Genomic DNA, 15,501 nt, shown 5'->3' with positions numbered 1-15,501 from the left:
GAAGGGAAGAACAGCAGTAGGGCAGAGCTTAATGAGTGAATTTCCACTAGATATGTTGTTTGAAGTCAAAGGGTAAGAGGATATTGGGAATTCTCTGGCGGTCCAGTGATTAGGACTCTGTGCTTTCACTGACAAGGGTACGGGTTCAATCCCTGGTCCGGGAACTAAGATCCCATAAGCCTCCTGGCACAACCAAAAAAAAAAAAAAGAGTAAGAGAATATTGAACTTAGAGATGACCTTCCCCCACAATATTTCAAGTTTTCCTGCTCTGTTAAGTCTCATGACCCCTTCAGGCAGTAGTACTCTAAGTTTTACTTTAGTAACTTAACTTCCGAGATGAACCAATGCCTAATTTCAAAGAGTCCTCTTATTTTGATGAGGGTTTTCTTGGGTGATATTTACTCTTAGGGTCCCATTTGTTCCGTTCTTCATCCAGAAAATATTGAGGGTCTCATATCTGCTAACATTAAACATACATAAAGAATATGATGTTCTCTCTGCCCTTGAACAATTTACGTTCTATCTCTACTTGCCTCTAAGGATCTCCCAGTTCATGTCTCACTCTCTGCAATATTTCATGCTGAATTAATCTCTTCTGAACTGGGATCCATGAGTGCTGGTGATAAACTTCCTCTAGTCCCAGGAAATGTAGGGTGGGTTATCTATGAGGGAAAGATACAGAAAGAGTAAAACAGAAAATAAAGTTAAGAATTAATTGGGCCAAACTGGAATAATACTACAGTTACCAGCAAATAATGTTTGTGCTTTCCTCTTTCCTATGAGAACCCAGAAATAAGAGAACTAGCAAAAGAGGCTTGGGGCTTTTGAGAACAAGCTGTCCTCATCTGCTTTGGCATTAAGACGATAAAATGTCATTAGCCCTCTGATGGGCTTCCTGTTAGATTTAATGAACACCACACAGCATTACTGAAAACCAAAATTGCTATAAAGATAAAACATGTTTATCGCCTGCATGGTGTAGCAGACAGTAAGTCAGCAATGCTTTTGCAGTATGAGTAAAAAGTGTTAGCTGCAGCCCTGCCTCCAGAGATGTAAGCACTTTCTGAGGGTGGAAGGAAAGCTGGAAAGGCATTTATGGTCTAACTGTTATTTGGGTCTATGTGTTTACTCAGCTCTGTGCACCTGGAGGAGGCTGGCATTCTACGAGCTGGTCCAGGAGGGCCTGATCAGCAGTGGCCAACAGTATCCAGTGCGACACCAGGTAAAGACCCAGGGTCTCTCCCTTCTTGCTTGGATTCTGGAAAGCCATGAGATGACCTGTTTTTGTAAGACCAGGAATGTCAGTGGCTCTCTTTTTATTCTTACTTCTTTTTCTTACATGTGTGACTTCCTTGCATACATGGTTATGCAGGAGATTTTGATTTTCCACTTAATGTACTTCAGCAGTTGAAAACAGATAACATAAGGGTGTGTGTGTGTGTGTGTGTGTGTGTGTGTGTGTAAAGTTATTTTCTAAAATAACTGGGTACATTTCAAATGCTTAGGCTGTCCGAAGTACAACAGGCAAGATCTGGTGGCCTCATGCACAGAGATGACACTGTTAGCAGAGATCTTTTGGTTAAAGATGATGGAAATCCACTCAAAGTAGTAAGCAGAAGGGACACTGATAGATTGATTAACAGATAGATCGATGAAATGGAGTTTCTCATGGAAGTGGAAAAGTTGTCAGAACCAGGGCACCACTCTGGTTGACTTCAAGTCACAGTCAGGCCTCCTCCTTCCCTGACATGTACATCATTCTGCAGACTGACTTTTATTGCCTTGACATGCACGTTGCCAAACATGACCAGTCTTGCAGTTTCTTAGTTCAGAGGACAAATGGGAACTGATTCCTAATCCAAACTTTCAAGAAAGAGAATCTGCCAGATTAAATCAAGAACCCAATGTCTGGGTGAGCATTAAAAAATTGCCTAAACTCATATTTCCTTATTTTCCTTATTCTTGCCCAATCACTGAAGCAGTGTCATATAATACAAATATGGCTTTGGAGGCCCATCCCTATGGCAGTTATCAGAAAGGAAGGACTATAGAGACTGCAAATGTTGTCTACCATAATCCTCTATTAATAGAACATGATGATGACAGTAATAATTATTAATAATTGAGCCACAATGTACCCAGACACTGTGCCTTGTGTGATCTCATTTATTCCTTGAGACAATCTTGCAAGGGATTTATTATCTCTATTTTACATGTGAGGAGCTAAAGACACAGAGAGATTAAGAAACATACCCAAGTTCACATAGTTTGTAAGTGGCAGAGGTAGGATTCAAACCCAAGTGTGTCTAGCTCCAAATCCAAGTGTATCTAGCTCTTATACTCATAGCATGGCTGGCTTGCAAGAATCCACCCAAATCCAAATGCATACATATATACATACATAACAGATTACATAAGCGTATGTGTAAAAAGTTCTTTCCAAAAATAAGCTGGTGCCTTTCAAGTGATTAGGCTATGCAAGTAACATGTGCAGCTAAGGGCCCATTTTCGCTGGCAGCTCTAAGGGTTTTCGTTGATTCTAATCAGCCAGCATTTGCTATTTATGAATATTATATAATTCAACTAAAAATCACATTTGTTAAAAAAAACAAATGCCCAAGTTAAAGCAATTCATTAGAAAGCTAATATTGCCAGATGGCAAGGGGAAAAACATAAAATAGTTCATTGACAAATCTGCAACCCTAATGCCAGTGATGGTGTGAAGAAACGATGGAGGTGGAAATGGATTCAGACTACCAAGTGCTGCAGGACGGGAGGCATCTGAAAGGTGAGAACTACTCAATCCAAGCAGCCCCATGAAATCATGCCCTCCTACCCTGCCTCCATTTCAGGGTTTTTTCTTGTTCTCATAGAGCTTTGTAGGTCAGGCTGGTGAGCCCCAAATTAACTTTGAATACATTCTCCCTTTCATCAGTGATGCTGGTTGGTGTATATTCCTAGGCCAGTGGGAAATAGGAACTGTTTACTGATTATTTTTATCTGCATCTGGCCCAGGACTCTCCTTCAAATTCAAAAGAATGTTAAGAACACATCTTTTTTAAGAATTTTTTATTTTATTGAAGTATAATTGATTTACAATGTTGTGTTAGTTTTTGCTGTAGAGCAAAGTGATTCAGATATATGTGTGTATATATATACATGTATACACCCATTCTTTTTTATATTCTTCTCCATTCTGGTTTATCATAGGACATTGAATACAGTTCCCTGTGCTACACAGTAGGACCTTGTTGTGTATCCATTCTCTATATAATAGTTTGCATCTGCTAATCCCAAACGTCCAATCCTTCCCTCCCCCACTCCCACTCCCCCCTTGGCAACCACAGGTCTGTTCTCTTTGTCTGTGAGTCTATATCTGTTTCGTGGATGAGTTCATTTGTGTTGCATTTTAGATTCCACACATAAGTGATATCATATGATATTTGTCTTTCTCTTTCTGACTTACTTCACTTAGTATGGTAATTCCTAGGTTCATCCATGTTGCTGCAAGTGGCATTATTATAGCTGAGTAATATTCCATTTTATATATTTACCACATCTTCTTTATCAATTCATCTATCAATGGACATTTAGGTTGCTTCCATGTCTTGGCTATTGTAAACAGTGCTGCTATGAACAAAGGGGTGCCTGTATCTTTTCGAATTATAGTTTTGTTCGGATATATGCCCCGGAGCGGGATTGCTGGATCATATGGCGACTGTATTTTTAGTTTTTTTGAGGAACCGCCATGCTGTTTTCCATAGTGGCTGCACCAATTTACATTCCCACCAACAGTGTAGGAGGGAGGAACCCATCTTGTTGACAGAAGAGAGGGAAGGAGTCGCCATGGCTCCACTTCCCAAATGTCCTAACTCCTCTTGTATAATCCCTTCCCTCCAGTACTATGCCTGGCTGTTGAGTCATGAGTCACAGTTTTCATGGACTGAGCTGGACAGAGCTTATATCTTCCAGTTACTCTGTGGGTGACCTAACCATACTTTTAGTATACCTCTGCACCAGTGATAGGACATTAGAGAGATGCTCCTCTGTGTTCTGCTCTGTCCTTTTGGTACTTTAGAGTTTTAGGACTCAGAATATGTTCTTCAATATTTGGAGGGAATATGGCATAAAGATGAAGATTATGGTTTAGAATCAGATCTGAATTGAATTCCAACTTCAAACTTACTTGCTGGGTGAGCATAAGCAAATTGCTTAAATTCATGTTTTCTTAATTACCCCATCTGTAAATTGGGTATAATTATAACACCTATCTTATCTAGTTGCCATGATAACTAAAGAAGAAAGAGCTGAATATAGTGCTTGACATATAGTATTAATAAATGTCTAATCTTTTTTTAAAAATTATTTATTTGGCTGCATCAGGTCTTAGTTGCGGCATGTGGAAGTTTTCGTTGTGGTGTGCGGGCTCTTCATCGTGGCACACAAGCTTCTCTCTAGTTGTGGCGCTCAGGCTCCAGAGCACATGGGCTCAGTAGTTGCAGCACACGAGCTCTCTAGTTGTGGCACATGGGCTCCAGAGCACGCAGGCTCAGTAGTTGCAACTTGTGGGCTCTCTCGTTGTGGCTCATGGGCTCTAGAGTGCATGGGCTCAATAGTTATGGTGTGCAGGCTCAGTAGTTACGGTGTGCGGGCTCAGTTGCCCCACAGCATGTGGGATCTTAGTTCCCCAACCAGGGATCAAACCTGCGTCCCCTGCATTGCAAGGTGGATTCTTAACCACCGGACCACCAGGGAAGTTCCAAATGTCTAATCTTTTTATTCCTTTTTTTCTGGGATACTTTTGTTTCATGCAGTCTGTGTTGTGGCCTTAGCTGGTAGCATCTTAGCCAGAATTCAGTAGTTCTCATTTCTGAACCCAGATACAGACCCTCTAAGGTTGTCTGGATCATCCTGACATCTGTACAGTCCCGTCACCCCCAGCCGCCCTCCTGGAGATGGCATGAGGAGAATTTATCAGTTCTGCCTAAGAAAAAGGAAAAAAACTTGGTTGCTTTCATTCCCAAGTAGAGCCTGCCTTTCACTGATTCTGTTGCCCTTAGTGTTTCATGACGAAAGTGCAGTTGCTTCCAAAAGGCTTCCTAGTGGCGCCTGAGCCTCCTTTCACTTGTGTCTGAGACCTTCTCAGGAACCAGCACCTTCTGACACCAACACCTGCAACAGTGGCAGCCATGGGAATAGAGAGAGGCCTGCTGTGACCGATCCCCCCTCACGTGTGTTCTTTGTAGTTGTTTTTCCCCACTGATGAATTCTTTGGCTTTGTCCCCACACTGTTCATTCATTTGCACAGGCCACAGAAGCCTAGGCTAAGATGCCACGCTCTGAAGGGATCAATGGGGACATCACCAGGTGATGTTTCCTGCAGGATAAACAAGTCGGGCATTAAATCTGTTAATCCCAGTTATTGGCCACTTTCTCCAGCCTTGCCTCTGTGTGAGCAGACCTGGACCACAGGCATCTTATTTCCTTGGCAGCTCAGTGAGACTGAACAGGGAAAGAAAAGGAGCTGAGTAGGGAGTGCACAGCACACAGTTATCCTTCAGATGGAGGAGTGTGTTGGGGGGCTGAGGGCATTAAAGGGCCAGTCATTCGTGCTTACAACTCTTTTAACGTTCTCAGTGTGCAAGCTCTGAACAGGGTTTAATGAGTGCCCTCTTGTGACAGTTCCTAGAGAGAATCCTAAGAGATTATAAAAAGACTGTCCCTGGGCTTCCCTGGTGGCGCAGTGGTTGAGAGTCCGCCTGCCGATGCAGGGGACGGGTTCGTGCCCCGGTCCGGGAGGGTCCCACATGCCGCGGAGTGGCTGGGCCCGTGAGCTATGGCCGCTGAGCCTGTGCGTCCGGAGCCTGTGCTCCGCAACGGGAGAGGCCACAGCGGTGAGGGGCCCGCGTACCGCAAAAAAAAAAAAAAAAAAAAAAAAAAAAAAAAAAAAGACTGTCCCTGCCTTCAAGAGAGCTAGTCTGGCTTCAGGGCCCCTGGCTGCTTTGCTGTCTTGACTGGTCCTTCCAGGCTCCTCTTTCTACATTTCATGGGATCTCAGGACTTACCTAAGGCAACAGTAAATTAATTTTGGAGTGGGAGATATTCTCTATTTTCAAAAGAGCTCAGAATTCAAAAGAGCTCAGAGCTCAGCCAACGAATTCATCAGTGGAGGAATTCCGAGATGCACAGCACTGCCAAATATAACATTATAGCTTTTCAAGGAACACCCCAGAGGATCTGGGGCTGAAGTGTGAAAGGTTAATTAAGTAGGTGAGGCAACTAAGGCCATGAGGTTTCCTTAGAGAAGCTTAGTTTATTTTTTTATTTTATTTTTTATTTTTTTGGGGGGGCTTTCATTCTTCTGTGTTGTTGCCTGCATTATCTCTGTTTCTTTTTTTATGGGGGTATAGTTGTTTTACAATGTTGTGTTAGTTTCTACTGTACAGTGAAGTAGAGTTTCCTGTGACATACAGCAGGTTCTCATTAGTTATCCATTTTATACATATTAGTTAGTGTATATATGTCAGTCCCAGTCTCCCAATTCAGCCCACCCCTGATGTCCCCCCTTGGTGTCCATACGTTTGTTTTTTACATCTGTGTCTCTATTTCTGGCTTGCAAACAGGTTCATCTGTATAGAGAAGCTTAATTTAGAGTGACTGCACAGGGGTTCTCAAGGTATGGTTCCCAGAGCCACAATGACAATACCTATCAAATCTGCAATTCTCGGGCTGGGGCCCGGCCATCTGTGTTTTAAGGAGGCCTCCAAGTGATCCTGATGAACCCTAAGGTTATAGAGTTGAGAGTAAATATTCCTGAGATTGTCTGATACCTTTGGAGGCTCAGAAACCATGCAGGGAAGCCATCTGTTTATGATTCTTACAGGAAGCAGGAAGCCCAGCAATTGTATGTTCCTGAGACCATTACATAACTTTTCTGAGTCCCAGTTTCTTTCTCTGTAAAATGGAGATAGTAGTAGTGTCTACCTTACAGTGTTGTTGGCAAGAATTAAATGAGATAATACACACAGCCTGGAGAACACTGTTTAGTAAATCGTAGTTATTTTTATGATTTTTCAGGGTATGAATCTCTCCTTCAGCTTCAGAATTTAGGTCTGAGTTGTTCTGAGTAGTCTCTGTGGGAAGGCTTTATTATAGAGCAGATTTTTTTAAAAGCGCCTTTTTTGTGTCCTTGGGGGATTGTTTTTGCCCTGGTTTGCTGCATCTCTTTACTCTGTGGAAAACGGACAGTTTATGTGCCCTAGTTTTATAGGGAGATTCATGCTCTTATTTGTCTTAGGGATTCCTACCTCCCTGACAAAATCACCTCCCCACGGAGGGGCTCCATGGAGACTCCATGTCTGATTCTCCCCCAGAAAGAAGCCATGATCCTTAAATTTGGGGGAATCCATATAGGAGTACTGTCAACATGAATTTTTCCACATCATGAGTGACTGCAGCCTCAGGCCTTGTTTGAGAATTTAGAAAGCATGCTGTTCCACTAACCTGCTCACCCTCAACTTCTGCTGTTGTCATGGCAACGATAGTCCTGGGAGATGTGTGCATATCTTTATCAGGAAAAAAAAAATAAGATCTGAGATCTATGTGGGTGGAGCAGCTCCCTCCCGTCAGTATCCTCCACTCTCACCTTGCATCTCACAGCCCAGGAGTGCCAGCTTGCCTTAGTTGTGTCTAGTAGCCGAGGAAAGTAAGTCCTTGTGTAAGATACACTTTTACTTTCCGGGGGCGTGGAGCTCATCATGTCTGTTGGAGTTCTCTATGTAGCTTATCTTGTGTGTTCTGACCTGGCCTGGAGGGAGGGAGTGAGGTGGTGTGAGAAGGGGAATTAGAATCCTCTACCCAGGAGAAGCCAGGAAGTTTAAGTCTCTGCTGGCTCCATCCGTGACTCTCTTCAACTCTTTCTTAGGAGAACACCCTGCACCTCTATTTTTAATGGTAAATAAAAATAAAATAAAAATCATGTAAATAAAAAACTAGAATGAAGAATTCCTGCTTTTCCTGAAACCAAAAGTTTCTGTTGAATAAATAGACTCTGAGATATTTCTTCCTCTCCACCCTGTATTCCCTGCACCTCTCTCATTTTTCCTACACCCATTCTTCCAGGTTCAGTAGCCCTGGGTAGGATACAGTCAGGGTTGGGGCCGTGGTGCATAGTAAAAGAATTTCTTCTATGTCAGAGACCCACAACAGATCATGTGCCTCCTGAAAATAGAATCCCTTGTGCACTCAGACGTGTGCTCCTGGGCAGACATTTGGAGAGTGTAGCGAGGAGAGAGGAGAGGCAGGAACTGTTCTCTTAGGCTGCAGTTTCCTTCAAATCCCACAGATACAGAGAAGCAGCTAATGCAGGGTCAGGAAATGGAGGCTCATTACAGTCCCTTTGGTTATCATTGATCCGTCTAATGAGCCACTGGAGCAGTCCAGTCTGGCCCCTGCAAACTTCATCATGAGAAACAACTTCTGCATATGTCTTAGGAAAATAATACACTTCATTCTTCTTTTGTTTAAGTGTTGCTTGGGACAGGAGAGTTTCTCAATAGCCCTCCCTTCTAGCTTTCTCTACACACCGTCCTTTATAGCTGAATTTTTAAGCCCCTTATCGAAAGGGAGATTCAAGTTTCTGTTGGGGAGATCCTAGGGTCTCAAGGACCAAGGAAGGGGCGGGGGGAGTGTGTGTGTCACCAACTCTGCTACCTGACTTGGCTTAAAGACGACAGGCCAGGGCTTCCCTGGTGGCGCAGTGGTTGAGAGTCCGCCTGCCGACGCAGGGGGCACGGGTTCGTGCCCCGGTCCGGAAAGATCCCACGTGCCGCGGAGCGGCTGGGCCCGTGAGCCATGGCCACTGGGCCTGCGCGTCCGGAGCCTGTGCTCCGCGGCGGGAGAGGCCGCAACTGTGAGAGGCCCGCGTACCACAAAAAAAAAAAAAAAAAAAAAAAAAAAGACGACAGGCCACCTGTGTGTTTGAGAGCTTTGTGGGGAAGCGGAAGTGGCGGGTGAGGGTCAGCAGTTCATTCTGTGGGAAAGAGTGCTTGGATTGTATAGAATTGGTGGGCTTGGAGCGCCTCCCTGGGAGGTGCTTGGACAAGAAAGACCTATTTATGGCCTGGGCTGAGGGCAGAGGGGTAGTGATAACTTGTAATGCCTTTAAGCTTTGCAGCTCCAGCAGGCGTTGCCCTCAGCCTCACTGATTCTAGTAAACTAGAAACGAGAGCTGGTCCCCAGCAACAGCAAGGATCTTTAATGACAAACATTTTCAGAGCAACTCAGTCCAGATTCCAAAAGAACTTGAAAAGTTCTTTTTCTCAGAGGCAGTCAGCTTTGCAGTTGAGTAGGTCATTGCCTAACCTGGAGAAACATATTCGGGTCAAGCACTAGCTGGAGACCAGGGGCCTCTAGGGGAGGGTCATAAGAGAGTTCAGTCAGTGCCAGGAGGCCTGGAAACGAGCCTGTGGGTTGGAGAGGAGCCTCTCTCTGCCTCAGCACTTGGAGCTTGTTACCCACAGTTATAGAAAGGACAGGGAGCAGAGATGGATGCTGTTCCACTCTCATCTCAGTGAGACCAAGAGCTTCCTCAGCAGTATGCTGCCTGGAAAGGTCTAACTCCAAGGCAGTGGGCTAGGTGAAGGATGGGAGAAGGCAGTCCTGAGGACGGCAGTACCAAAGGAAATAAAGGGACAAAAAGGATGTTTTTTGCGTAGTATTAAAATAGGAATGGAGAGCTTTGTAGAAGTCAGACTCAAGAGGTTAACTACAGAAGGTTAGGGTGTGAAAAGGTAACTTTCAGGAACCAAATTTGCATCCACAAGACAACAGGAATGTTGAGAAGTCTATTGTTGCTAGAGTCGTGTCCCTGGGCTGCTGAATCCCAAGCAGAGTACCCTAAGCCTCCAGATTATAGCTGCGATTGCATGTGAAAAACAACCAAACAAACTTTAAAAAGAAGGAAAGCCTGTCCTGTACAGAAAGTCTGAACAAACAAGTTTGTTGTTGATGGTCCAAGAAAGCCTGCCAGCTTGGGTTTACTTCCAACATTGGCCCGGTCCCGTGTCCAGAACTGTTGCTCTAGGTGACATCGTGGGCCAAGCTGAGTAGTGAGATGACATTCCCCAAGTCACCTGTCTTATTTTCTTTGACTCTGCGTCGTAGATACTGTCCTACCCAAGCACACATATGTCATATGTCTGTTTCCATAGTCACCTGTGTCACCCAAAGGTCTGTGACAAAGCTAGAAGCTTCAGCCAGTGTAAATGACTTACGTTAGATGCACACCAAGCTCCATGTCAGAGTTTTGGGGGGAGAAGGGCATCACCAGATGTGTAAACAGCCCTGAGGTGGATGCCCTTGAGCCTGAGGCTGGCTGTGTGTGTGATGATGAGCAAGGAATATTAGAAGTTAGCAGAAGTTCCCTTCTCTCAGCTAATGCCTATTAGTAGGGAGGTGTGTGTGTCAGTTGGAGGGTCTTTGTCGTTGAAGTTTCAGTTTTTGAATCCTGTGCTGTTGCCCCCCTGGGTATGAGAAATAGTATTTTAGAACAAGAGAAAGGAAGACTATATAATAGCTTTTATTTATGGAGAACTGTGATAAGGACTTTACATTTATTGCGTCCTTAAACAAGAGAGAAGTGATTATTATTCCCATGTTCTAGATTAGGAAAATTGAGGCTCACAGGAATTAAATGACTTCCTTACAGTCATCCTTCCTTACATCGAGTAGGTGGTTTTTGCTCACTATTATATTCCCAGTGTTGAGGCAGCTGTCTAGTACATGATGGTGCTTAATAAATATTTGTTGAATTCATCAGGGAATAGCAATGGCTGAGGCAATATTTGAACCCATGTCTGCCTGCTGCTGAACCCTATGCATTTAAATAACACACTACTGTTACTTCATCCCACTTGCCAGGTGAAGCGAATAGTTGGGTAACTAGGAGAAGACTATTCACTGTCTGAGTTCCAGGCCGACTGTAGGGGTCTGTAGTACTTTCCCATTCCTGCTGTAATCAGTTTCCGCAAACTTTGTGACTTAAAGCCATACAGATTTATTATGTTACAGTTCTAGAGGTCAGAAGTACAAAATGGGTTTTACTGCAGCTAAAATGTAGGTAGGTTCCTGCCACTATGTAACAAGGATCCACTTTCCTTCAGTTTCCAGTAACATGTTCCTCATTTTCATCTGAGCCCTCCCTGGCAGCACCTTTAATGTCCATATTTCTACAACAGTCTGTTCATGACAAGTTAGGTATTCCCCAAGACAATATATGTTTTCTCTACCATACTCCTCACTTCTGAGTCCTCTCTGGCAGAGTCATTAATAACCATATTTCTACTAACAGTCTTTTCAAGGTAATCCAGGCAATTTCTTCATGCTCCTCAAAGCCCTCCAGTCTCTGCCCACTGCCCAATTCTAAAGCCACTTTTACATTTTTACTTATTTGTAACAGCAACACCCCACTTCCAGATACCAAAATCTGTATTAGTTTCTAGGGCTGCCATAACGAATGACCACAAACAGGGTGATTTAAAACAATACAAATTTATTACCTTATAGTTCTGGAAACCAGAAGTCCAAAATGGGTTTCGCTGGGTTAAAAATCAGCATATTGGGACTTCCCTGGTGGCGCAGTGGTTAAGAATCCGCCTGCCAATGCAGGGGACACGGGTTCGAGCCCTGGTCCGGGAAGATCCCACATGCCACGGAGCAAGTAAGCCCGTGTGCCACAACTACTGAGCCTGCGCTCTAGAGCCTGCGAGCCACAATTGCTGAGGCCCGCGTGCCTAGAGCCCGAGCTCTGCTACAAGAGAAGCCACCGCAATGAGAAGCCTGCGCACCACAACTAAGAGTAGCCCCCGCTCACTGCAACTAGGGAAAGCCCGTGTGCAGCAAAGAAGACCCACCCAAAAAGCAGCCAAAAAAAAAAAAAAAATCAGTGTGTTGGAAGGGCTGCATTCCTTCTGGAGGCTCTAGGGGAGGACCTTTTTCCTTGTCTTTTCCAGCTCTCAGGCTGCCTTCATTTCTGGGCTCAGTGGCTCCTTGATCCATCTTCAAAGCCAGCTACGTAGCATCTGCAAATCTCACTCTGACTCCCCTGCCTCCCTCTTTCCCTCGTAAGGACCCTTGCGATTACATTGGGCCCACCTAGATAATCCAGGATTATCACTCTAGCACAAGATCCTTAATTTAATCACATCTGCAAAGTCTTTTTTTACCATGTGACATAACATATTCACAGGTTTCAGGAGTTAGGACGTGGGCATCTCTGGGGCACCATTATCCTGCCTACCTCAGAGTCATTTATGTGCAGGCAGCAGTGGCTGTGTGTGTCTGTGTGTAAATTTCAGTAGAGATGAAGGTAAAATAAGGTGCATATTAGGACCCTGAAGAGGGTGTACTAGTGTGGACTAGTCTTTAAAAGCCTTTTAAAAGCTATTAATTGCCAGAAGTTTGCTGGAGACATATTCATCACCCCCTTTCTCTCCAGACCTTAGCTAATTAGGAATTGATGCATGGGGCTACCTGAGGAAATCAAAGTTCAGAATCAGGCTTATTATTGGTAAAGAAGTTCTGGAGAATACCACAGGGGCTCTAGCTCCCAAATGCAAGGGAAGAAAATCAAGAATGGCAGACCTCTCCCTTAGTGAGGAAGGGGAACTGTCCTGGTTCCATTGGCTGAGCTAGAGCAGAGAAAGAGAATTAATTAGGTAAGAGGTATGTCATGAAAGGACAGTAACTGTTGATGCTAATTTGGCACAATCAGGAAACACAATCCAGGGAATTCCCTGGCAGTCCAGTGGTTAGGACTCCACGCTTCAAATGCAGGGGTGGGATGGGGGGTGGGTTTGATCCCTGGAACTAAGATCCCACATGCCATGTGGCGCAACCAAAAAATTAAAAAAAAATTTAAATTAAAATAAATAAACGAATAAAGGGCATGGTAGCTAGCAGAAAAGTCAGTCACTATTTCTAAATCTCACTTTTCCTCAGGGATGCCTCCTGTGTCAGGGGCAGAGTGGTTGTAGGCCAATTCTATGGATGCACATTCATTCAGGATTTGTTTGTTTTTTAGGAGCATTTTGCATAACAAACCTATTCTCACACTAGCTACCTCCTCGAAATCCTAACAGGCTAAGCAATTCCAAAGCCTAGAGCATCTCAGCACCTTCAGCAGCTCTGACTGGAAACTAAATCACCCTCTTGCCTCTGACAGTGACTAGCCATGAGACCCATGGAAGGTTCTCCTTGGAGGCCAGCATCCCCTAGAGGCTCCTTGTGTCACTAAGATGTCGATCTGACTGCTGTCCCTCAATCTGCAGCCAGTGGGGTTGTGTTTAGTCAATGATCAGTGTCATGTCAATTTCCCTCTGTTGGACCAAGTATAAATTGATTCTAAATATCTGCCTTGGGGAAATTTCTGTAGGGAAGGTGAGCTTTTCAGTGTGCTCTCTCTAATTCTGGGCACTTAGAGATATAAATTAGTTTCCTTGGTCTTTTCTCACTCAGGGTCACAACCTTGCCTCCAAGATACTAGCCTTCTAAATGGTTGTGATTTGAAGGGCACTAGGAAGATCCTCACAAAACTCACCTAACAGGCAGGTCCCTAGAACTTTACCATTAACCACCACCACTAGAAGCATTCTCTTTTAAAATACCCCTTCATTCATTCATTCATATCCTCTCTCTTCCTCCCTCCTTCCCTCTCCCTCTCTCTCTCTCACACGCACACACATACACACACATAAAATATTAGACTATCCTGTCCAAGGGTACTCTCCTTGGCTTGGCTTCAGTGTAGAATTTGGTCGGAACTTCCTATAGTCATTAAACAAACATTTGTTAAGTACCTACTTATAGCCAGTCTTTGTTCTAGGTGATGCAAATACGATACTAAATATAACACAGTCCTGTCCTCATCATCTAGTGGGGGAGACAGAAATGTAAAGAAGTAAGATGGAAATATTGCAGTGTCAGGACCATAATAGTGCCATGTATAGGCAGGTCCAATAAGGAAGCTTGTCGGTCCAGAATGGGACCCAGAGTCAATCTATGTGGTAATCCATACAAACCCCATGTAAATATGGTCAGCTGGTTCATCTTTCCTGATAAGGACCTCTTAATTGTTTTCACAGGGCCCAAACCCTCCCTCAGCAACCATGAATGTTAGATATTGTGGGAGCCCAGAAGATGGAATTGGGAATTTAGGGGACCAGATCAAAGAGTATGTGACATTCAATACTGGGTATTGAAGGATGGTACATAGAATGCGGGAAGAAAGAGAGTTCCAGACAAAGGGAACAATACATGTGCGTGTGTGAGCCTTAAACCCAGAAGGCGTAATCTGGGTGAACAGAATGAGTGCATTTGATGGGCGGGGTAGAGTGGAGGACTGTTGGGAAATGAGATCAGAAAGGTAGACTGGAGTCAGATTTTGTTGGGCTTTAACAATCCTGCTAAAGAATTAGAACTTTCATTCAGTTGCTGGCAGTGGAGAGCCACCAGGTTTGTTTGTTTGTTTGTTTTTAAGAAAGGAGCCTCTATTGAGCCTCCTTAGCTCTACTGAATCTGCAAAAATCATCCTGTAATGGGTCAAGACAAATTCATAAGCTATCAACCTAGTGTTTTCCTCCACCTAAATCAGGGATTAGAAACTTTGAGTGTCTAGACATGTGGGACCAAGACGGTGATGAGGGCTTCCCTGGTGGCGCAGTGGTTGAGAGTCCGCCTGCCGATGCAGGGGACATGGGTTCGTGCCCCGGTCCGGGAAGATCCCACATGCCCCGGAGGGGCTAGGCCCATGAGCCATGGCCGCTGAGCCTGCGCGTCCAGAGCCTGTGCTCCTCACGGGAGAGGCCACAACAGTGAGAGGCCCACGTACCGCAACAAAAAAAAAAAAAAAAAAAAAAAGAGGGTGATGAATGCAGCATTTTTGTAAAAAGGCGTGGCCTTGGAAATGTTCTTAGGTAACTCTGCTGGACTTGGTTTGATCGTGTCTAAGAAAATGTGGAGACTAACTTCAGGTACCTTATGGTTTCTTTGGCTTTTTTTTTTTTTGCGGTACGCGGGCCTCTCACTGTTGTGGCCTCTCCCGTTGCGGAGCACAGGTTCCGGACGCGCAGGCTCAGCGGCCATGGCTCATGGGCCTAGCCCCTCCACGGCATGTGGGATCTTCCCGGACCGGGGCACGAACCCATGTCCCCTGCATCGGCAGGCGGACTCTCAACCACTGCGCCACCAGGGAAGCCCTTGAGCTAGTTTTTGAAGTTGCAGCTGATTAAGCAAGTAGGCTGGGCTAGTATTCTTTTTAATCTCTCTGTCTCTAATTCTAAACGGACAAAAATCATAACAAATTAAATCTGTAAAAACTAAAATAAAATGAGTAGGGGACTTCCCTGGCAGTCCAGTGGTTAAGACTCCACACTTCCACTGCAGAGGGCATGGGTTTGATTCCTGGTCAGGGAACTAAGATCCCACACGCCGCGTGGCATGGC

At 44.6% G+C, this 15,501-nt stretch overlaps 1 protein-coding gene across 8 annotated transcripts in view; it reads left to right on the top strand.

Moving 5' to 3' along the window:
• Positions 1–15,501, top strand: part of LOC307051380 (protocadherin alpha-C2) — a gene marked incomplete at both ends in the record, with an annotated part of 147,142 nt that overhangs the window by 119,423 nt on the left and 12,218 nt on the right. For all 8 annotated transcript variants that reach the window (XM_079701692.1, XM_079701689.1, XM_079701690.1 and 5 more), the window contains one exon: positions 1,135–1,223. In XM_079701692.1, coding sequence (XP_079557818.1) covers positions 1,135–1,223 — 89 coding nt within the window. The remainder of the gene's footprint in view (positions 1–1,134; positions 1,224–15,501) is intronic.

The sequence above is a fragment of the Hyperoodon ampullatus genome (assembly GCF_949752795.1).
Source record: "Hyperoodon ampullatus genome assembly, chromosome: 4".
NCBI lineage: Eukaryota > Metazoa > Chordata > Mammalia > Artiodactyla > Ziphiidae > Hyperoodon > Hyperoodon ampullatus.
The sequence above is the reverse complement of the archived record's forward strand: the minus strand, read 5'-3'. Positions and strand labels throughout refer to the sequence as shown.